Below are 24291 nucleotides of genomic sequence, written 5' to 3'. Positions count from 1 at the left end.
TCATGGCTTATGAGTGATCCGTGAAGCATTAGAAAACACCTCCCAGTAGATAACTTTATTAAAGTGATTGTGCTTGTAGTGTTGGTGTCTCCCTGCTCACCGCTGTCTGTTTAGTCTGTGTGTCTGTATCTTATCGCGAAGATGCATATCTGGTTAATAAGTGTCATCATCCCGACGTGATTCACAGATGATGATCTAGCTGCCTGCTGCTGACTCGTCTGACAGCTCGCTGATTTGCAGTATTTGTAGTTTTTCCTCTCTCCTGACATTAGGCGTGCGCACTCCGGCGCGCTCTCTGCCAGGAACACAACCTCCTTCAGTCAGGGAGGCTGGAGAGGTGGAGAGGGTGGGGGGAGTGAGGAGAGACAGTAATTTTTTCCTCTGGTCCTGAGGGGTCTCCTTCTCTATATAAGGCGCTCTGGAGCTGCTGAGGAGTTACACAGCTCCTATTTGCTTCAGGAACACGGCCAACAAGCAGCAGCAGCAGCAGCAGCAGCAGGCTGGTCCTCTCACAAGGGAATAATACAGCTCTCTCTCTCTCCAGCGCGCAGAGGAAGCTATCCAAGCAGCTGGATACTAACTGAGAAAGATAGAGGTGAGTGAGCAAGATGAGACATTACACATGTATATTTTGAAGTGTGTTGAATGCTGTGGTGTATCCTGCAAAAAATAAGACCTTAAACTGTTCACCAGGTGGCAAAGGATACACCTCAGGAGTGATTTAATTGAGTGTAAATGAGCTACATCTTAAAAAAATAAATAAAATGAATCTATTTTGTGCAATTAAATGTATGGCAATATGAACTTATGGCACGGACAGCTCTGATAACTCAGCCATGCCAGTGTGAAAGAGGCTGTTGGCAGGACACTGCCATTCATTGTGAGTCTGCAGGGAATGTCAATGAGAGAGAACAGCTACCAATGATGGAAATACTATAAATATATTTATATAATGAAATGAAAAGCAGAATTTCAACCCAAAAACGTACATTTTAGAGTTTTAGGGGCAGATTAGGGTAAAAAAAAAGAATCTTTAAAGGGCTCCCTGGCTTGAAAAACTGAGCAAGCATCTCTAAAAAATGAATATAAATCAGTCAGTTTATATAGTGATGTGAGCTGTGTTTACATTCAACCTCGTGGTGGGGTGGAGAGGAGGTCAGCCCCTCTTCAGATCAGACACGAGCCCACCTGTGGCACAGAGTTGCTGGATATGTACGTGTCTGTCACTCTGGTATAAAATTCGTGAGAGCCGTGAGAAGGGCCCGGGCAGAGAAGCTGGTAGAGGCTCAGTGTGAAAAGAGGGGCACAAGGAGAGAGAGAGAGCGAGAGGATAAGGGTGTGGCGCCTGAGCTGCCCGCTGGCTCACAGTGCCCAGAGCTGGCACAGCATGTTGACACAGAGCCGGTGCCAGACCTCAAGCCGCCTTTTCAGCCGAAGGGAGAGAGGTGAAGGGATTCAAGGATAAGAGCAGCCGGTGCAGGCTGGAGGCTGGGGTTTATTTTTTTTCTTCCTCCTTGTCTGATCACACTGGCTGAGAGCTCTTCCCTCTTTGTAAAAGTTTGTGATGTTTGCTTTAGCTCTAATCTTGGAGGACGTCCCTCTTGCTTGGTGCCTGCCAGAGGGAGGTCATTTGCGGGGTCAGTTACTGAGTATTGTCCCTGGACGTGCCAGGAATGCAGTGTTTTGCTCTAAGACGGTTCAGCCGGGGGAAAGCTTGTCAACCTGAACTCAGGTCTGCGTCCTCAGTGTCCCTCCATGCAGCTCAGTTTGGTTAGAAATGAATCAGAGAGATTCAGGAGAAGAGGAGAGGTAGACAGTATTTCTCAGGCAGGAAGGGTTAAATAATCTTCTCCTGATGGAGGAGGAGCACTTGTTCTGGTCTTTGGGTTGATACAGAAGCTAACTGGTTGGTTAATTGTGGTGCAACTCATGTTATTTTTTGTGTCAATGGGAAAATAGTTGAAGTTATTCAAAATAAGACAATGGCCTGTGAAATGTTGCACATAATGTAACAAGTAGGGGTTTCAAAATATCACAATATTCACGATTACCATGATATTAAAAAACATTAACTGTTGATATTGTGTTACTAAAACACATCGTCTGAATAATTCAACGAAGATGCCTTGTGCATCTTCTGTTCATGAGTTCATCTGGCTGGTTTTGACAGTTATGGGTACAGACTCTCTTCACCTCCCTAAACTCGTAGTTTGAGGGCAATTCATTTGCCAAAAAAGAGACAAAACACACAGTTAACAAAGCTAAAGATAGATTCGACTGCTAGTATTTTTTTTTTTCAAATTCTAGAGCTATCGCCATAATATCGTTATTGTGAATAGGTTTGGATACGATAGTGAAAATCTGACAACCCTAGTAACAATATAACGTCACAATATGTTATATGAATATTAAAAATATTTACGTTTTTTCATGCACAATAAACATAATGTTGCTTTAAAAGTGTTTTGTCCATCCCATTTACATACATGAGGTGGACAGAATATTAGAAACACCTTTCAGTAATCTGTCCACATCTATGACTCCAAAACAAAACCACCCACGCAGAACGTGAAGAGTTAACGCCTCAGTGTAAACAATAACTAGGCATCCAAAGCTTATTAGGGGTGGGACTTCTTGCAGGGCAGTTGTAATGGATTGCATCAGATTCTGTTCGTGTACTTGACAAACTAGCAGCAGTTTTTATGTCAGTTCTTCAACAGGAAGCAGAACAACTAAGTAAAAAGTCCAAAATTGAGGAATCAAAGAATAAAAAGAATAAAAAATGTAACATATTAATATTTTACCCCAGCTCAGTCAGGATAACAACACAGCAAGGCAGGTGATAGAAAGAAAGTGTTGCAGGGCCGTTCTTTGTAATGTTCCAGACTTTGTAAAACTGCATGTTTCTACAAGTGTATGTGTTTGTTAGTGAACTGTACGCCCATATTTTGTAACCTGTACTCTGCTTTATTGACTCACACAGTGTGACAAGACCTATTAAACATTTCCTCCCTGCAGGTTGTGTCTGGGACTCCGAGGAGCGACGTTCAAACACAATCGGCTGTCTACTATAGTCCGAAAATCCGACCCAGACAGCTCAAGTGTCAGGATGACCTGTGCCGCCATGACCTGGCTCCTTGTCCTCTCCCTCCTGCTGTCGTGCGTCAGGGACTCGTCTTCCCTCTTCCTCCCTGACTCCAAAGAGCTCAGGCAGCTGCTGAGCCGCTACGAGGAGGGAGCAGATGAGAGCGGCACCAGCAACACATCTGGCAATAGGACCCGCCGATCCATCCGCTGGTCGGACCGTGAGGAGATCCTCCAGCTGCACAACAAGCTGAGGGGCGGCGTCTACCCCACTGCCTCGAACATGGAGCACATGGTGAGACATGTCCCATTGCCCCAATGACCTATTTCACTGTTATTATCAATCAACAAAGATAATTATCAACTTTTATCTTTGGCTTTGCATCACAAAGAACTTAATGCGAATGTGTCAGCAGCACCGAGGTCTGAAATGAGGCTGGTGATTAGGGTTTAAGGTTTTATTCCACCCAGAAAGAGTGGTAATAAAAACAAGCTTTTCTCTCTGCTGGAAACATGCAGTAATGATGCTGAGCTATTGCCAACCTGCTGTGCTGCTCTTTTACAAGGAGGATAATAACGCTGACTCTGTCCTACCTGCAGGCGAGCGAAGGGAGTGCTGGGTCAAAGGAGGACAGAGGGAATAAGGGTTGAAAAAAAAGGGGGGGGCGGAAATTATGGGACAACGTGGCACATCAATGGGTGAAGTGGGAGAGGGATTATTGTCGAGACGCACAGAAGGTTATTATAAACCACAAGTTCCATAAAGCTGAGAGAAGCAGTGGTGGCCTGTGTGTCTCTGGAGTGCGGTTATAGCCGGGGAGGAGAGCGTCTGAAGATTTTCTCTGCCCAGTGCTCTCTCAAATTCCAGCGAACAGGCCGTGTGTGTGTCTGTGTTAGTGTATGGGTGTTTGGGGTTACAGTGGTGTCTGTGTGTGCATGTTTCAGCGACCACCAAAAGGCTGGAAATTTACTGAGGAGATGTGCTTTGAGGGGCCATGCTGTACGCAGTCCTTCCCTACCTTCACAGCGCCCCCTCCACGGCCGGAGTCAGGTGTCTTCTCCTCTTTCCAGCCTCCTCTCCGCTGCTGTAAAGAAACCCACTCAGGAAATGTGGATAATTCAGCTGTGATTGCTGGAGATTTGTAGTGGACCAGGGCCAGGCGCCAGCTGCTCTGCTCAAATGTCGCCGTCTAAGGTTAATGTTGTACTTGTATCCAGCTCAGTTTCAGCTCGCTGGGAAGGAAGGAAGTGCAGGAGCGGAGGTCTTGAACAGGTTGTGGTCGAGTCAGAACAAGATGCGGTGCTTTTTATTATCGCAGACGCAGCAGGTGGAAGATGTGACGTCGCCCCATCGGTGTTTAAAATAAGTGAGAATCTTTACTTCCTGTGTGCAGGCTTGGGATGACGAGTTGGAGCGGTCTGCCACTCACTGGGCAGAGGAGTGTCAGTGGGACCATGGACCTCAGGACCTGCTCATGTCTATTGGACAAAACCTGGCTGTTCATTGGGGAAGGTGAGACACAGTAATACACAGAGTCGATAAGCTTTGTTGTGCATGAGGCTAAAAAAAACTTTCTTTGTGTAATAACAGGAGAAAATAGTAAGTCAGATTGTAGTTTACTTTCTTACAAAGAGCACAGTCCCTTGTACCGGTCTTTGTCCTTCCTATTTGATATGAATGGAGTTATAAATGTTGGAAATCCAATAATAAATGCTAAATAAGATGTTAATTAATAGATTCTGGTCGGGATCCTCTGCAGTCCTTTTGCAGAAAGTGATTTTGTTCAAATGCAAGCAGCAGTACAGAAACCAAATCAAAAAATACTTGATGTAATCATGATTTAGTTAAGGAAGCACTTGATTTAAAAGTAGGTCAACAAGACTACAAATCTGACCTGGCATTGGATGCCATCATTATTAGCTGAGCTTTGAACGTTTTATGTACTTCTTTTTTCATGTATTGGGTAAAGCTAGTGAGTGCTAGCATATTGAGGTTGATGCTTGTGTGTGTGTGTGTCTGAGCAGACAGCAGACACAGTAGGCCTCTGTGTATGACAGTGTATGGCTATCACAGCAGGTGCCCTTCCAGGAATCTGCTCTCATTCTCACAGGCCTTTTCCTCTCTCCCTGTTCCCTTCTTTTCTTCCCGTGCCAGCAAACCCTGATGTTTTCCACTCCCCCTCTCCCCTCCATTTATAAGCTCAGCACTTTTCAATACCGTAAAAAGAGATGTTTATAATAAGAGCTAGGACTGATTTGTTAGGCTGTGGAGCAATGTTTAGGTTTGCTTTGATTCTTTTTTTTTTCAACCTGATTTGATTTCCCCTGTTATGGAGGGGAACAGACTGCTGTTCTGTGTGCCAGGTCAAATTCAGACTCATCATTCGAGGCCTTAAGGGCGGAGGGAGGGAGGGAGGAGGAGCAGGGAGGTTCATGCAGTGTTTCTCAAGTCTAGCCAAAGCACCTGGCAGCTCCCGCAGATATTTCCCTTTTGCCCCTGGTACCTGGATGGCCTGTGACTGAGCCTACTGTTTGTCCGTGTGTGTTTGTGTGTGTGTGCCCCACAGATACCGCTCTCCCGCCTTCCACGTCCAGGCCTGGTACGACGAGGTGAAAGACTACACCTATCCCTACCCCCATGAGTGCAATCCCTGGTGTCCAGACCGCTGCTCCGGGCCCATGTGCACCCATTACACCCAGGTGAGATGAATAAAAAAAAAAACAGGTGAAAGAGTTCAGGAGAACATTTTTAGACAGACAAAATCTAGGTTACTGGGGAACTCCACTTTTACACATCTGTTTGCAAGTCTTGAGGAGCACGGCTGCATATGTGAAAAAAACTTTTAATAAAATAAAACCTTTTGTGGCTGCAGACGGAGCAGCGTGAAGTCTGATAAATTGCCCCGAGTGATGTCACTTGACTTGAAGTTAGAAAATGAAAAAAATATGGTGAGACGTGAGCTTACCAGACCTCTGCAGCGTGCCCCTCTCTGCTTGTGTTCAGAAGCTCTAGGCTACATTAGCTGCTACTAGCATAACACACCTGCATCTCCCAAACCCCCAGGAAGTTCTCCGAGCTTTAAAGCCAACTTGACATAATGGCACGACAACTTTTCCCAATTAGTTTACATTGTGAAAGAAGTGGCAGTGAAACGGCGAATACATTTTTTTTTTCTTCACAACCCCCACGAAATGACTCGTTATGAATTCACCACTTCCTGATTGATCAGCAAGGGACATTGGGTCATATTTCGAGGTAAAACAACATATTTGTTGGCCTCCATTAGACAACAGCCAACGTTAGCATTCAACCAGTTCCTAGCTAGCATTTCTGTATCCACGCACATCTAGGATACATTTATTTAAACCTGGAACTGAAATGGGAAGTAATCAAATGGTAATGTTAGCTAGGAAGTGGTTGAATGCTAATTTTAGCTGTTGTGCAATGTTTATCAAATATGTGGTTTTACCTTGAAATATGGTCCAGTATGCCTCCAGATTTTCACCGTCCATCATCTTTTCAGTTGCTGATCAAGCAGGAAGAGGTGAAATTATGACAATTTGCCATATCTCTAGTTCTGCTACATTGTCCATTCTGAATTCAACGATTTTACAGGAGTGCAATGCTAAATTGGTGGCGTACGCCTTTAACGAAGCACTTGGCTGTGAGTTACGAGCTCACTCTGAAGCTGATCAGTTGTATCAAGAATCTGAAAAGTCTGGCACTGAGTTTTTATTATAGTTTTCAACTTCCTTTTGAACCATCTGCTATAATTCATGATAACAATCTGTTGAGTATCAGGTCATGTGCCTTCTTTTATCTATGATGTAGAACACGTCACTTGACAGGTGTTGCTGGGCAGTGTAGGAATACAACAGGTGGTGCACACCCTGTATGATATTTCACAGTATTTATGGGCATAGTTGTGGAGGGACTGAGGGGTTAAATGACAGGCATGGATAGAGTAACTTGTAGACAGTGAAAACAAGGATGTTTGAAGGATAAATAGAAAATCAGATCCAAGTACTGGAACAGAGTGTGAGGACACAAAGGATGAGAAAATAAAGAAATCAATCAAAAGGAAACACAAATCAGTGAGCAGGCCTCCTCTTCCCCCAGACTTTACTCTGTAGCTGCTGGGATGAGTTTACAGAAACATCCAGACTCCTCCTTCTGCCTTCACCCTGAAACCTGATCACTGCCATCTGGAAGTCATTTCCAGACACAGCAGACACCCCTCGCGGCTTGACCTGGATTCTTTTGAAGATGCTGCAGAGAGGAGACGCTGCCAAATCTGAGCATCATCACCTTGTCTCTGCCTTTCATTTGCTGCAGTGCAGCCACTCATACTCCATAGCTACCTGCGCAGAGAAACGCTCGACCCTTCTGGAGGTAGAGAGCACCTTATTGAGCTGAACCACCAGCACTCAGCACACATCAGTCTGTGTGCTGACTCACTGCTTCCAGTGGCCTCCAACTAAAAACCAGGAAAAAAGATGAACATTCCTGAGGAGGGAGAGTGCACATGTTGCATGAGTTTTGGGAGGAAAGTGAGGAGGAGTTATGGAACATGCTGTGTTGTATTTGCCGTCAAATGGCACATCATTCATCTGTAACACCACTGCAGCGGCTTTCCGTTTAATAAGGCGTTTTATTTTACCTTGGACAGTTTTGGGCCTTTGTTGACTTCAGTTTAGATATTAAAAACTGCCCTTTTTTCCACCTCTGACTGGCAAACTGGGTTCACACGTGATGTGCGTCTGACCGGGGCACAAGTCCCAGTGGCCCCATTAATCGTGACTGCCAATCCAGTCCCCTTGAATGACGGATTGAACCATTGGCAGTGAGAAAAGTGAGGCAGGAAATCTGGGCTACAAGCTCAATAGCTTACTCTGCTATGTGTCTGTAGATTCAGCACTTGCTTGTGCTAACTTTGGCCATTCTCTCTTTACAGCTGGTCTGGGCAACCACGAACCGAGTGGGCTGTGCTGTGCACGTGTGTCCGAGGATGAACGTGTGGGGGGAAGTATGGGAGAACGCCATTTACCTCGTCTGCAACTATTCCCCAAAGTAAGATCAACATTCCTCCATGTTTCCCTGTTCATGCACACCTCTGCTCTCTTGACTCTTGTTCACATTCTCCCTCCTTACAATGCTGACGAATGCTACAGTGTGCGTTCCCACTATAGCTGATAGTTGTCTGAGGCGTTTTGTATGACATATTTGGGCCATTAAAATTCCTCCAGAAGTCAGAAAAGAGAAATAATAATGAAGCCCGGGGAAAGAAAAATAAGAGCGGGGCAGGCGCTTGTTTTCCAGACAGCCCACAGGATGTAATTACCTGAGAGACAACGAGGAGGGTTTTTATTAGTTTGTGGGAATAATGACGAATGATAAAGAGTGCTGCAGTAATTACAAGACCATGAGCCCAGTGACGCTTGACTGATGATGAATTTCCACCTTACTCAAGCTGTCCACTGTTCGCTTCTGCAGGGGCAACTGGATCGGCGAGGCTCCGTTCCAGCATGGCCGCCCATGTTCCCAGTGCCCTCCAAGCTACGGAGGAGGATGTAGGAATAACCAGTGCTACAAAGGTGAGCAAACCCTCGTGCTTTTCATTCAAAGATGCTAACATGAATTGCCAACCTGAATCCTGTATGTCTGTCTGTCTGTAGACTCTGAGCGCTCAGAGACAGAGGACATGAACGAGGTGGAGAAGCCTCAGGTTCCACTGCCACCACGCACCACCGCCAAACCTGCCCCCAAACCTAAACCGTCTGCTCCCAAGAAACCAGTGTCCAAGCCCTCCACTCCTAAGCCCACCACACCCAAGACTCCCTCTTCAAAGACTCCCAGCAGCACTTTTCTTGGTAGCTACAGAAATGATCAAAAATACCCTCAAACCTTCATGTTTTGTTGAGCTCATTGCTAAATTTTTGTTTTCTTCCTGCAGCTCAGAACATTAAATGTGAGACTAGACTGCGAGATAAGTGTAGAGGCGCAACCTGCAACAGGTCAGGTTATCTTTTTGGATGTTTCTGTCTCATTCATTCTCATCTACCATAGAAATCCTCTCCAACATCAACTCACTCTGGTCTCCTACTTATTTCCTTCCTCTGCAGATATAAATGTCCTGCTAATTGTCTGAATAAGAAAGGGAAAGTTTGGGGAACTCTCTTTTACGATGTGGTGAGTTGGTCCAACACTAAACAAACATCTTGCATCATTTATGCTGAAAATGCATTTTTATAACTGCTTTTTTTGTCTTATTTCAGCAATCAAGTATTTGCAGAGCTGCTATTCATTTTGGTGCCATTGACAACAACGGAGGAGTGGTCGACATCACGAGGATGGACAAGTTTCCATTCTTTGTCCGAGCCACAAAGAATGGCATCGAGTCCCTCAGGTAGATATTTGTACTCTGTAGATGTTGTTCCCGTTAGGTTGAATCACATTTGCTGATGCAACACTTGGGAAACACATTTCTCTCCTTTGGCGATTCACATTTTGTGCAATGATGGGTTTTTCTGAGAACCATTTGCTTTCCTGATTTCTAAATGCTGTGATGTCTTTTACAGTAAATATAAAGCCAGTAATGCCTTTGTGGTGGCCAAAGTGGAAGGTAAGTAACACTTCTTCTTAAGCAAAGCTTTGAGTCATGATTGCATGTATATATGTGTTGTAAGTGTTTTTCTGTCCTCTCTCTGTGACAGAGATGACTGCTGACTGTTACACCACAGTGGCTGAAATCTGCCCCTTCAAAAAGCCCTCCACAAACTGTCCAAGGTAGCTCCTCACATCCGCCATCTTTTCATTCTCGTTTCTCTTTTTACATATATATTTATTTATGTAAATATATAAGATATCTAAACATGTGGCACCTGTTTAACATTTTTAGGCAGCATATAAACATTTAAAGATGTAATATGTAATACATTTAATTGAAAACATTCAAAAAAAGAACAAAATTATCAATAAAGTACGAAGAAACAACTGAGATATCTTCAAAAGTTAGCATGCTAACCAGCTAGCAACATCCTCTTCCAGTCCAGAATTCCAGTCGGGACCACTAGATGCACGGCTAATCAAGCTAACTAGCTAACAGCAGCTACATTTAGCAAAAGTTAGCAGTAAGTCTGACGATATGCTGCCCCCGTTTGTTTTCAGTATATATTCAACAGGTGGCCAATTCTTACATATTACACCTTTAATAAATGGTTAACAACACGCCATAATAGAGCTATAAGCAGACGTAAGTGTTTATTAATGTAGTTGTAAACAACTGTAACTGTAAGTGGAGGCTGATATATAAGCAGATAATGAATGACAATATAGTAAAACAAAGTTGTAAAATTATAAAATATATATTCATAGAAGAAGTTATAATTAACCATTTTAATGTTGTTATATGGTGCTTATTCATGCCAATAGGGGGGTGTTAAAGTAAAGTGTAACCAATCCCTGAAAAAACAAACACTTCCCATGTATATGAACCTCATCTGCTGCTGCTAATGTCCAATTTGTTTCTCAGGATCCTCTGTCCATCCAACTGCAAGACTCAGCCGTCCTATTGGTCACCTGTGGTTGGAAACAACATTTACACGGATGTAAGTAACACACTGAACTTTTACAAATTGATCATGAAGCCCGCCAGAGATCCAAGCACTCCAGGTGTGTTATTTATGAGCTCTTAGTTTAGAAAGAGAGAAAATGACTCTGTATATGGATCCGCAGCACAGCTAAGTCAGAGTGGGTTCACAGGCTTTGTGATGCGTGGTAGCTATGGAAAGCTATTGAATCACAGTAGGAATATGGCTCATGGAGAATGGGAGTAACGGTGAGGTAAGCCTGAGCCTGCCAGGGATGTATTACCCAGAGTGGGGCCTGACCACTTATCCAGCCATTATCTCAGACTAAGTGTCCGTGTCTCATAGGTAGGAGGCACGGGGAGAAATGGTTTCATGAAGCCTGGTTTACATCATCGCTCGATATTCACCTAAATCGTGTTCAGAGTAGATGAGTCATTGTAAAGTACCCTCCTGCAACAACTGATCAATTAGTTGTCAACTATTAAATGAATCGCCAACTATTTTGGTAATCAATTAATCAATTTTTTTAATAGTTTAAGAAAGAAAAAGTGAAAATTCTCTGATTCCAGCTTCTTAAATGTGAACATTTTCTGATTTCCTTTCTCCTCTATGATATTAAACTGAATATTTTTGGGTTGTGGACCAACAAAAAACATTTGAGGATGCCATCTTGAGCTTTAGGGGTCAATGATTGACATTTTACAGCTTAGACTATAGACTTTTATAGACATCAATTAATGGATTAATCCATAAAATAATCAACAGTGAAAATAATCATTAGACGCGGTCCTGTTCCATACTAAACTTATCAGATATACATTATTGTGGCTCTTTTTGGAGCTGCGAAACTGGCAGTCACATGAGGTCAATGTGATATTTATTGGTGTTTAATAGAGATGAAACTGCCCTCAGATGACGTCCATAGAGATGTTGAACTTTTATGTCTTACGTCAGTCAGTGGAAGTGAAAGCAGCAGAGTGGCTCATAGCAAACGTGCGCTAGAATGTTTTGCAATCTCAGACATCCGGAAATGTTTCTACAGTGGTGAAGAGGCTGGATGTTGGTCAAACGTGAGACATGAACCATCTGGTCAGAAATGCTGGAGGGGTGTGTGGACAGTGTTATCTGTGTTTGGTTTAGAAATGAACGATTCCACTCCAGACTGTTGATAAGAGCATTAGGTCTGTTGTGTTGGCTCAGACTGTGAAACAAATGCTTGCTTGTGTGTGTGTGCGTGTGTGTGTGTGTTAACACGTGCGCCTGGGAATAACTGCAATATTTATTTTACTGTATTTGATGATGAAGGAATCACAAAGATATAAGTGTTGTGAAAAAGCTGTTTCCCCTCTTGTAAAAACCTTTCTCCTCTATGCCTTACTTTCTCGTCACAGAGCTCCAGTATTTGTAAAGCAGCCATCCATGCAGGGGTAATCAGTGCGGACGGTGGTTTAGTGGACGTTCTGCCACTGGACAAGAGAAAGAACTACGTTGGAGTCCTGAAAAATGGCATCCAGTCTGAGAGGTACTACTCTCTCTTTTGTGGTCAGGATTATTGGATAATGACAAAAGGCCCAATGAAAGATGGATCTGGCACCATGTTAAATAGTTGTACCTTATCACAGGAACATTGGAGATAGTCTGAGTTCCAGAAACCTATATTTTTAGATTTGGCTCCCAGCAGTCTAGAGTATTTAGGAGACGCTTTGAGAATGAGAACAACCATTCATGTTCGGACACGGTGTGTGGCAGCTTGCACCAACAAGAAACCGTGTTGCAGCTGTGAAACCGCAGAGGCTCCTCGGTTGCAATGAAAGCTATCAGTGAAGTATTAAAGCCTGAGGAAGTATGGGAATTTGTTTTCACGAGTAACACATGTACAAGCACTTTACAACTCAAACACAATCTGTGAAAGCCTCCCCATTCCCCATAGGATTCCTGAATAATGTTGTAATATTTTCCCAATCCACCGGCCACATGGTGTTTGGAGTAAATGTAGCAAGTTCTGTCAACCAGAGGGGATTTAAAGACCCTGCAGATCCTCATGTGTTTTCATTTACTGTGGCTCATTAGAATAATGCCGGGATTTACGCTAAGGTCAGCAAACTGACGGCACTAACAAGCACGAGAAAGACAGACGGTGTCCCACCCTAACAGGTGCAACACAGCTGAAAGCCAATTAAGTCTGCACACAATTACAGTCATAAGCAGAGGTCTAACTAGGCAAGATTGAGAACACCTGTGTTGGTGGGCAGCTAGAGTGCAGGAGCCTCATTATCGGCTGAATTGACATTTTGTTTCATTCAGCGTGACACTTTGTTCCTGTTAGCCGCGTTCCTCATTTGTAGATGACAAGGAAGCTGTGGTAGAGGCTTCGGGGAGCAGTTAACATTTTTAACATTGATCAAAGAAATATGTTAATTTAAGATTTCTGTCGTGTCATTCTCATCAATGCTTGTTGCTATTTGTCGGTCATTATTTTTTTAGTATTGTTAAATAGGCACAGAAATACACAGCCGCTGCCGTATTCTGGCTGGTGAAATGCGTCTTTGCTGCTTCCATCTTGCTCAGGAGTTATGACCCGTTGAAATAGTAGAAAATGCTACAAAAGACTTTTGTGCTGCATTTGAGAAACCAAAACCAAGCAACAGTGAACAATATAACAACATTATTTTTTCATCATTTACAGGCAATTTGAATTTGATCGGTCACAAATTATAGACATGTATTAGGAGGTGCTGCTTCCCTGTACCAATATGGCGGACATGTTGACGCATTGCTCCAATGAGCCGCAGCCAATGCAGTAATTACATATATACATCTATGATAACTAGATAGCTAGCTAGCCATCCTAGCTATGTAGGAAGATGACGTCCCCATTCCTAATCCTGTGTACTAAGCTCTGATTGGTCAGTTGTTTCTCTAACTGGGGTAATCAGCACTGACCCTATTAAAACAGCTGAACAGATCTGACGTCTTCTTAGAGATTCTCCCCTACAATTGTTCTGTATTTAAGGTGAATTTTAAAAATAGAATCAATTTAAAGGCATGTATGTTGGAGGTTATATAATGTGTAGATCCACAATAATATTTAACTTCCATACATTGCTCAGCTCAGGCTTTAATATTTGACCAATGGGAGTGTGGTAAAGAAAACCTTGAGATACAATTGAAATGAAAACACGCAGCTTGTAGTAAAATCAGACAAGTAAATTTGACAAGAGAATCTAAAATATGCCTGAGAAAAGGTGCTTATATTCCTTGTACCCTACCTTGATTTATGTCTCCTGTAATACTGCATGTAGTGGGTTCCCTGCGTGCACGCCATGTTTCTCACATCACTCTCATTTCTGTGGCCAGCTCCAGTGGACCAAGCTGAGGCAAGGAAGCCCTTGTGGCCAGTTCTGCTGGCATGTGGGGTTGTAAGAGTAATGGTGTGGTTTGGTGTGTGGATGGGCCACACATGGGATCTTTGCTTACTTTACTCAGGCATTTCAATTGAGTGTGCAAAGTGCTGAATGGCCAAAAATAATCCAAGTCTGACTACTATGAAATCTAATGCAGAACAGTGAAAGCCCCGCTCAGGGCATTGGGATAGGAGGTCAATAAACGGCTGGGGGAGTCCGTGCCATGTGCCAACATCATGGCAGCGTGGGCAGCTTGGACTGGACTCTGCTGCTGGGGAAATAATCACAGCCTATCTGATTACTCGAGGATGGAAATGCTGTCAGCCACTTAGTCAGTGCTTTTCTACGCAACAATTATCTGTGATCTGATACCAATCGCACAGGCCCATCATGGTTATTGATCATGGCGCAGCCTCAAGGTCTCTCCGCTAATGAACTAATTACAAAGTCATCAAGTTTAACACATGCGGTAGCTGGAAAAAGGGCAGACCTATAAACCCGGCAACAATGAGTCATCCTGCCAACGTGACATTTGGTGGAAGTTTTTTTCCCTAAGATGTTGTGAACACCGTGATTGTGTACTTTTTAATGGATTTGGCTGCTGGGAGGACTTGGGCAGAACTAAAAAGAACACTTCCAAGTGTGATGATGCACAACCACTATTTATGTGATGAAAAGGCGCACAGGTTTTTCACTGGGAGTACTACAGTACTCTGCCTGTGAACTCAGTTGTATCATGTCTTTGTAGAATCTAGTGGGAGCTTTCTAAAGTCTGATGGTACGTGTCCACAGGGGCGTCCTTTGACGTGAGGGCACGCAACGCTTCCCAACGCTTCCCAGCGCTGCATGCTTGACGCTCGGCCATGTGCTCCCTGATTTCAAACTGAACCAACATGGCAGCTCAGGGAAGCTTTCTCTTATATTAAAAAATAGCTCCACGAAATTGGCTTCTGAAGACAATTCAAGCGAGAAATAAGCCATGCAGTTGCAAAATCTGTTTTCGTTTTAGCTCAGCAATAGTTTTGCAGGAGTTTCCAGAGGCGTCTCGTCTCATGGGATGCCCTTGTTTTGCATAAAGTCACCAGAAGTTAACTTTATACAAATGAGGAGTGGGTAATTCGACTCGCTCTCTTTGAAGCACAATGCAACAATACCAGAATGCATTGCACGGCTGCTTGCAAAGACAGTGAATGGGAAGCGTGGAGATGACAGATCCTGTGGACACGTACCATGAGACTTTGGATAACCCTGACGATGTTGATCTCAGCATGTGCTTAACTTTTTACAGAAAGCTGGCGTGTGCAGTTTAAAGTAGTGGGAGTTGAGGAGACACGAGGGTCTAATCAAAGATGGTAGATGGAGACTGCTCTTCAGGAGCCAAAACATCCCATGATGGTTCTATGCCTAGCCAATCACACATCAATGGATGGTCATCCATTGGGAGCAATTAGGGGTTTAGTATCTTGCCCAAGGACATATTGACGTACAGCTAGAGCCAGGGATCAAACCACCACTCTTAACATTAGCGGATGACCCACTCTACCTCCTGAGCCACAGCTGCCCCAAGCAAGCATAGGCTATTGGTTGCGTTAAGGAGTTTCAGGTGCTTAGGATTGGCCTGGGCTGCTTTACTTTTGACCGTACTTCTCCAATCTGTTTCTCACAATTCCACTTTATGAAAATAACACACTGAACCGCTGGAGCACCCCTTTGGCATATTTAGTATATTGTGGTTGCATCTGTAGCAGTAAAAGTGACATGTGTTCTTTCTTGTCTATTTGCAGCAAGAGCAACACAGAGGGAGCCTCTTTCCGAGTGTTTACCGTGAGGGAGTGAGTCTTCAGTGCAGAAGTGCAAAGACCAACAGAGTCACCTGAGCTGCTCTTGAAGAGCAGGAAGTGCCCACAGGTTGGATCTCCTGGCTTCACCTGTCTCTGTGCCTTCAGTGGAAACAGAACGTCCCAAACAGACTTTTCATTCTTAGTTCATAAACAGTAGCCACCCAGTAAAAGTTACTGTCCAATATCTTGATGGACTTTTATTTTTTCTCAGCTCTTAATTCCAGATAAGGATAATTCTTAGACATACTTAATCTGTGAATATGGAATGTTTTTTTTATATTATGATGCATTGAACAGCTGGTGCTGGAAGTTTTGAGTTAGTTTTACAGAATGTATCATGTTTACATTGATGTTCTTATTACAAATTTTAAATTGGTTTTCATACACGGGAATGTATACTGATCACACTGTATTTAATCATTGTGTACAGAATATATGATATTTTGTTTGTTCTAAAAATGGAGTACCATATATTAACATGTTTATGTTCATTCTGATATATTTTTATGACCTTTTTCTGCTCCTCTACGCCTTCTGCTCTTAAAGATTTAGACTGTGAAACCAAATCTAAGTCTAAATTGTACTTATAAATTAAATGGTGTGCTCGTTGTGAGTGAGGATGTATTGTTGGCAGAACTTGTCAGGCAGATACAAAGGGAGAGGAAACTGTGAGGTAAATGGAAGTGTATGCAGGCAGCAGGCACTGCTGGTGATGGATAATGTTTCCCTTGAGGAGGCCAGACATGTGGAGGTGATTTAGTGAAGGTGTTACACTGCTAAGTTTGCTGTGTGGTATAAGAAAGCTTGTGCAGATGGGTCCTCAGATCAGCAACAACATTATGGATGTATTAAATAATAATCACAGGCAGTAGATGTGTCTAAAATAACAAGCAGTCATTTGTCATTTTATATTTATTATTGCTTAGGGCTTTTCTCATTTCTTCATTTCTCTGGTTTCTGTAAGATAAATGAAAATGCTAAATTTGTCCTCCCCACCTAAGACAGATGAATGTGTCACATGTTTCAGGTACAAAGACAGTTTTATGTACAAAGACTAGACCATATTTTTGGGGTGAGTGAATCAAACTGCAATTTATGCACTTTGGAACAATTTTACTCAATGATATCAACACCTTTAATACATCACCAAACTGTTGCCATGGTACAGCCCTGATTTGAATGCTTTTCTCCCAGAAACGTCTCATTTTATTAAAATTTAGTTTGTTATTTTGATTGCACCTCTCTAAAGCATTTCTGTAATGTTGCTTAAATGCACAGAAAAAAAGACTTTTATAGCATAGTTAGCATCCCTGATGGAAACTAATGAAACAAATGTAAAGTCCAGTTTGTGCTGCAGGACTGGTGTGCCCAGTTGTGGTCCTGTGACACCAGATACATTACAGAACCATTAAGCCTTTTGCTCAGCCAAGAAAAAAGACTCCCTAAAAACTCTTCCTTTCATTTCAACTTTCTCCTTATTCTACCTCAGTCCTATCGCTACGCTAGGCATCTTTTCTATATGCAAATTTGTATGGGAAACGCTAAAGGTTTTTGTAAAGCTAAGGGAACTGTAAATACTTTGTTTTTTTTGTTTTTGAATAATCCTTTATGCAGTAAGATATGTTTAAAATGCGTGAATTTGTCTTAATGTTCTTGTTTTTATACAGGTGTAGGATGGGGTCTATATTTTTTGCACAATTTTGAAAATAAAGTATGACTTACAAATTCAACAACACGTGTTTCTCTTTCTGTAAACATTGATTTTGTGTGTTTTCCACATGCTGCCCTGGGATCTAACCTGTCATGTTTAGTATAACCAGACAAGTCAACTAACCAGGCTGTGCAGCATTTTACTCTCACCTACACAAGGTTATGACTTCATGGACCATAAAAAGTCAAGAGTCCTTTTTAAATTGTCATCCAAAGTTACAAAAATACAGCTTAAACATCCCCCAAGTGCATATGTGGATTATTACTAATACTACTGTAATATGGCCCACAACCTTATTAAATCTTCTTTGACCAGAGTACAGGCTGAAATCTGTGTATCACGCATTATGAATGAAACTTAGACCAAGGCCACCCAGGATTTGTCCGTTATCTTTGGAAGAATTTCACTGACCATGATCACAACCTGGCTCTGCTTCTTGTGGACACACGCATGCAGAGTGAAGTGGAACAATAAATTAAAGTAATCACTTTTACTCAAGGACAAAGCACATAATCTGCCAATCGGGCTGTAGCTTATGGTGGAATGATTTCAAAAGAAAGAAAGAAACTCAAGCTGAGATTTCATGACCTTGTAATTCCCCATTTCACACTCCAGGCTGAAGTTCTTAGTTTGCACTTACCAGATGTTTACGACAAGGTCACTGAGGTGATAAGATCACATCGTCAACAGTAAGGCCTCATTTACCTAAATCCTGAGAAAGGGAGAGAAGAAAGGAAAATGGCAGAGAGAGAAGTCACGAGCAAGCTTGTAAGCACTAATAACTCTCTATACCTCTTGGGCTTTTTTTAGAGGCAGATGTTCAGTATCAGTTAAGCCCTGGTTAAACATGGCTCTGGCCCCCTCACTGATAAACAGCTGCAATTGGCTTGTGGGATGACTGTTTTACTCCCATTGTCACTGGAGATAAAGATTTGTACTCACCCTGTAAATCTCCAGGCTGCTTGGACAAAAAGCTCTGGGGCTCAGTCCAACTTTAGGGTTCCTTGTCCTTAAATGTGCTTTGCACAACATTTTGTATTGGTTATACAACAGTTGCATGACATATAACTCAGAGGCTAATAGCAGCACATCTTTATTTATTTGTTGTTATTGTCATAGAAGCCTGTGAAGTGTCAAAACTCATCAATGAACTGTATTTTTCTCATTCAGATGGACTCTGGATCACATTATATCACAACATGTTCTTTTTTTGTCCATAATTCATTTAAAACAACTCGTACAAACGTGTCCCTGCACTGATTAAATTAAGTAAATGTGTAATTGTTTCCACATGTGAAATAAATGCAATCACATGCGAACGTATGCAATTCATGTGGAACGTTTCTTATGTGGACATTTTTATTCATATGTGAAAATGTCCAGTTTACATGTGGCGTTATTTTACTTTCACAAGTTAAAATATATATATAGTCCACATGTGAAAATAGTCAATAGCGTGTGAAAATGTGGAATTCACGTGTAAAAAAGCAATTTTTTTTTGTTTCCACATAAAGAAATGCTAATCTACATGTGAAAAAAAAAGCCAATACACTGAGAAAATATTTAGTTCACATGTGACATTATTTTGTTTTCACATGTTTTGACTTTTGTCCAGATAATAGACAATTTGTGATTTTCACATATGAAAAGGTAAATATCATGTGGCAGATTTTCGTAACGTTCTCAATATCTACTAAAGCATAAAAGACATGGAAGAAATTGTCTCCAGCGATCCCATGGCTGAGGCTCCAACACATGGCTTTTAGAGAAGAAAATGTTCCCTCAGCATCTCTGTTGAGCCATAAAGAGTGCAACACTTCAACTTTACTGACCCAAGTCTTGAGGTCAAAAGGAAGGTTTCTGCAGAAGTTTGGTGAGCAATGGTTCCCAAACATTTCAACTTTTGACAGAAATGGGCCACATTATCACAACAACTTTATGGATGGATTTGCAAGAATAAACCAGATTAACATGTGGCACTGATGGAAATGATGAGGAAGAAAATGGATTGCCATTATATTTTGCACAACATTCAGAGGATGAACCTACCGACCTTGTTGATCCCCTGACTTTTTCCTGTCGCGTCACCGTGACTTTAACATTTTCATTTTTTGGTGAAATATCTCAACAACTATGCCATAGATTGTCATGACATTTGATGAATTCTGACAGTGGTAATCCCTATACTGTATGTTTCCACACGCAGCGGGCAGACATTTGTGGCTTGTCGGACAGCTTTGACTCACCCTTGCGTAAGTTGCTGATCGGCAGGGTAACACAGAAATGAGTCACTTTCACATGAACTCAAAACTCAAAATAACACTTTGTCGAGTATAAAAATGGATATGCATGTATGAATTGAAGAGTAACCTGAAAGTTCGACCCGCAAAGACTCCGTGCTCTCATCTGCAATAATACATAGTGCAGAATTTAATATCAGGAATTGTATTACTGGGGTTTTAAAGGGCACAAGACGAGAACTCATTGCAGTATACAGTAGTTTATATACTCCAGACAGGACCTCCAGGCAGGATCTCGACCGCTGGACGGAAATAAGAAGTAGATTCACATTTTTATGATTGCGATGGTCGGAGGGGCCACACAGTACAGCACGTGGTTTCAAGACAGCCAGCAGGAACGGGCCAGCTTGTGTGGAGGAATTTTAGATTTAGAACGACTGAAGTTAAAGGCACCGTCTTCCAAAACAGACAAAGCAGAAATTATGCTGTTATGACAGGATTGTGTCTGGCCTACTTGTTCATAATAAAAAGCGATATGATTTGTAGGTACAACATGAGGATAGAGCCATCTATCTAAAGAGAGCAGTTGGAATGAACTTGAAATTGATAGGTTAAAATGTCTTTTTACATAATTTTACTCCATCCTTTCAGAGTTGGGTTCCTGGCTGCTCATTTTTCACCGTTAATTAGGTACATCCAGCCACGGGAGGATTTCAGAAAATGTTTTGCACGACCTTTGCTTCAGTTGTTTTGTGAGAATCAGACTGAATACCAGCTGCTGGTGGATTACTGAATGTAAGTGATATTTGAGATATTGTCTGTGTGGAGGTTAATCATGAGAGGAGCAAGATGCAACAAGTAGTGAAATTTAATCTATGTTGCCCATCACTACCTCAAATAGTCGTGTATGGCCCCAGTTATGTCTATATTTGACTGTACTGTGCTTGATTCCACATCGCTGATATTCAGACCTTAAATTAACCTTTAAATAAGTCAAATGACAAAAAATATGATCCAGCACTGAATTCTCTATAGCCTTAGTGATCTTACACGTGAGCATATTTTTCAGTCTTTAATTCAGAGCTCGACCGATATATTGGTTGATATATCGGTATCAGCATATGAAAACCTTTTTTTCAGAGATTATAATGTGCAAAAAGTTGTTTTGTAAATTCATTATTTCTTTTCCAGTGAAATCACAATCTTGTACAGACAGTGATGGTTCCCAGATGATGAATTCTACTGTTTGCTGAGATCATTTTAGTTGGATTGTCGTGATATTTGTAGAGATATTCATCTTCCTCAGGATGAAATTAAATCCCTTTGGTGACTTCTACTCATCAGGTCCCAAAATGCTTTGGCTTATGACCAAATATCTTCAGAACTAATGACAGTGCTGTCAGCCTGAGCTGTACTTGTGCTGTAATTAACAAATGTTAGCATGTTAACACACTTAACTTAGTTTTATAAACATGGTACAGTAAACATGTCTAAATGTTAAACGCCTGCTGATATTGGAAGTACAGCCTCACAGAGGCACCAGCATCGCCGTCGACTCTTCACTCTTCGTCTTGTTCATCATCTCTTTTCTTGTCTGTCATAACCCATACATTAATTATTAGAAATGCACAAAGGTAAGTAGAATCAGATCAGAGGCCTATGTCCTGTATATGGTAATAGGACATTTTCTTCTGTTGGGTAATGCTGAATGTTCTTCCTTTTTATTACTTTTGCAGAGCCATAAAACAGAATTTTAAGTGACAACATCCTGCGCTGATGCCGCCAAACCACTCAGGGAAATTCATGGATGATGCCTTCCTAAGTAATATATCCCCATTGGTCCGCTTCGTTTTTTTCTCGGCATGAGAGCCACCGCAGTGAATCCCTGGCTGCGTTCCCCTGGGACTTGGTGTGAATTTTGTCCCAGAAGGAGGCAAACCCGACTAAGAAAACAAAGGCTGTTTGTCAAAGAGATGATGAGGAATCTGTGGTGATGGTGTGTATTCAACCAATGTGGACTGGAACAGTTACACAAAGCCACGCTGCCCGGTAGATCTCTAATCACACACACACACACACACACACACACACACACACACACACACACACGCAGTTTTTCTTTCTCCATGGTGAAGCACTTCCATTCTGGGAATAGTGAAGATTCACAGCCCATTGATCAAACACAAGAGTGTGTGCACACATGCCTCTCGACAGTCAGCACTTTGTGGTTTAACCCAAAATCCACACTGTATTGAAGACAGACTTTTGTCCCTATTCAAGAAGGAATATTTTATCTGGATGATGATTAACAGAGTCATCTTGTTTCCGTCAGTAAGTGATGAGATGATTGTTGTCTCCCTTCAGCTCTTTAAGAAATCAAACTCCCTTCCAACAGAAGGGCCTCATCGAAGAATCTTTGGGCACACATAGTGATTACTGCAAGTTTTCATAATTAGATCACCGATGCCGGACCCCAATTTCAGGGGGGCTATTGAGGTTTATTTTGCATTTGACATTGGGCAAGACTGATTTTAACCATAAGATTATAATTTTAACATGTTAATCTGCTCTATCCAATAGTTGTCAAGACATTTCAGCAAGATACAAGGTAATTTATTCGTCATTATAAAATACAGTAAAAGTAAGTAAGAAGTAAACCCCTTCATGCTACACAAATTGCAGAACATATATACTGTTATTTCTATATAAATATACATAAACGCATAATGTGTGAGCACCAAGCATCGATGTTATATAAACATGGAGCCCACCTCTCCCAATCTCGCTGTAGTCCTGCGCTCTGTCTGCCTGTAGAGTGCGACAGCTTGATCCTAGATGTTATAGTGGAGACAGGTCTCTGTGAGGATGTGACAGTCTCTGATTTCACATCGTTTGGCCAATAAGTGATGAGACGAAAATTGTAACACATTGTGCAGCATAGATATTCACATCAAATGCAGTGCTGAGCAGCTGTAGCATTTTCTAAACTGTTGGCTCTTTTCGCTGTAGGCTTTGTGTACTTTTATATATATTGAATAAACTGATTTAAATTCATCAAGCTGCCTGTGAGGTCGATATTTGGTTATGTACTGTATATGATGTAAAAACACATACAACTGAAGCCTTTAGAAACTTCCCAGTATTTCTTGGGGACAGAAAAGACACTGGAAGCTGACATTTTTTCCACTGTTGCTAACAGCCCTTAACGATGAGGTCTGGTAAAAGACCTCATTCTCTCCTCCACATGATTTTCCTCAAAGGCTTCCCGTTAGTCCAATACTTGGCTAATGATGGGTGCATGAAGGCCTGTTTCATAAACCTGCTGTCAGTAAAGCAGTCTAAATATAGAGAACCTCGTTATAGACGTTATAACAAACAGCACACTCAAAGCCCAGTTTTGTTTTCCAGCATCACACGCAGGAGCCGACACATAATCACATACTCATTATGGTTGGCTGCTTCTTTTGTAGCTCCTCTGCCCGTTATTGCCCTGCTTATTGAACGTATGAATACCATGAGTATCCGAAGAGCTTGTCACCACTTTGTTCTGAGTGGAGCAGTGAGACAAGCGGAAAGTTTAGCTGAAGTAAACACGGCTTGAGGGCCAGTGTTATTGTCTGTTTAAATAGCTCGATCCTCGGAGGGTTTGTGCTAGTGCACGACCAGTGACCCACAGAAGAAGAGGGAATAAGACGATTTGGCAAACCTCTAGTTTTTCTTTCAGTGAGCAGCTCGGAGAGTTTGGATGATACTGACCCCGGCCTTCTATGGGCTCTGAGTATGTCCCATCAGTCTGATGTCCTGACAGCAATGATCAAAACAACGCATAAACATTTACCCTCAGGGAATGTGGAAGTGAGGCAGGGCGCAAGGAGATTTAAAGCAAATATCTCTTTTGAGAAAAGTTTAACACCTTGACATTTTTTCTGTGAATATAAAAATGATCATTTAGGACAAAAATGTAGAGAAAAGGAATATAATTTAAAGGAGAGCTGTTTTTCATTTTTTTCTTTAAAATCCATGACTTTGTGACATCACTACATCAACATGTCACACATTTGCATAATAAATGCCTGCACTGACAGTAGAAGTAGCTAACTGGAAGCTGAAAACAGGACAGAGCCAAACGGAGATACAGTGAGCAGGGCTGGCTCAGGCTTGTGTGAGCTGACCAATCAGAGCAGACTGGGTTATTGGAAGGGGGGCCTTCAAGCCCACGTTGCCCACATCAACATCACTTCTCAAACAGAGAATAGGGGCATTGTTAATAGTCATACGTATTTATTACCATTGTAACCAGACTTCTGTTCTAGCAAGATCGACATCACTAGCATGGATTAGTGACAGAATCAATATTAGCATGGACAAGAAACAGAAGTTCTTCTTTTGTATTGAGGAGCTGTAGAGTTTGTTCATGGCTA

The 24291-nt window shown here is 42.1% G+C and overlaps 1 protein-coding gene across 1 annotated transcript; it reads left to right on the top strand.

Annotated features, from left to right (window-relative positions):
• The first annotated feature begins 367 nt into the window (after positions 1 to 367).
• crispld2 (cysteine-rich secretory protein LCCL domain containing 2) lies at positions 368 to 17642 on the top strand. The gene is made up of 15 exons (XM_084344700.1): positions 368 to 595; positions 3019 to 3379; positions 4479 to 4597; positions 5652 to 5784; positions 8040 to 8155; positions 8579 to 8679; positions 8761 to 8955; positions 9039 to 9099; positions 9208 to 9274; positions 9361 to 9491; positions 9664 to 9707; positions 9799 to 9871; positions 10617 to 10692; positions 12066 to 12196; positions 15863 to 17642. The coding sequence occupies exons 2-15, from the start codon at positions 3110 to 3112 to the stop codon at positions 15912 to 15914; spliced, it is 1569 nt and encodes a 522-aa protein (XP_084200826.1). The 5' UTR covers positions 368 to 595; positions 3019 to 3109; the 3' UTR covers positions 15915 to 17642.
• The last annotated feature ends 6649 nt before the right edge of the window (positions 17643 to 24291 follow it).

Source organism: Pagrus pagrus, assembly GCF_965226575.1.
Source record: "Pagrus pagrus genome assembly, chromosome: 1".
Lineage (NCBI taxonomy): Eukaryota > Metazoa > Chordata > Actinopteri > Spariformes > Sparidae > Pagrus > Pagrus pagrus.
This window is presented reverse-complemented; position numbering and strand designations above follow the sequence as displayed.

What these genes read in the sequence shown, in the direction of transcription:
- crispld2 (XM_084344700.1), top strand. Translation starts at nt 3,110, where the DNA reads ATGACCTGTGCCGCCATGACCTGGCTCCTTGTCCTCTCCCTCCTGCTG. An exon ending in CCTCGAACATGGAGCACATG is followed by an intron (nt 3,380 to 4,478) that starts GTGAGACATGTC and finishes TCCTGTGTGCAG; the next exon opens with GCTTGGGATGACGAGTTGGA. An exon ending in GAAACAACATTTACACGGAT is followed by an intron (nt 10,693 to 12,065) that starts GTAAGTAACACA and finishes TTCTCGTCACAG; the next exon opens with AGCTCCAGTATTTGTAAAGC.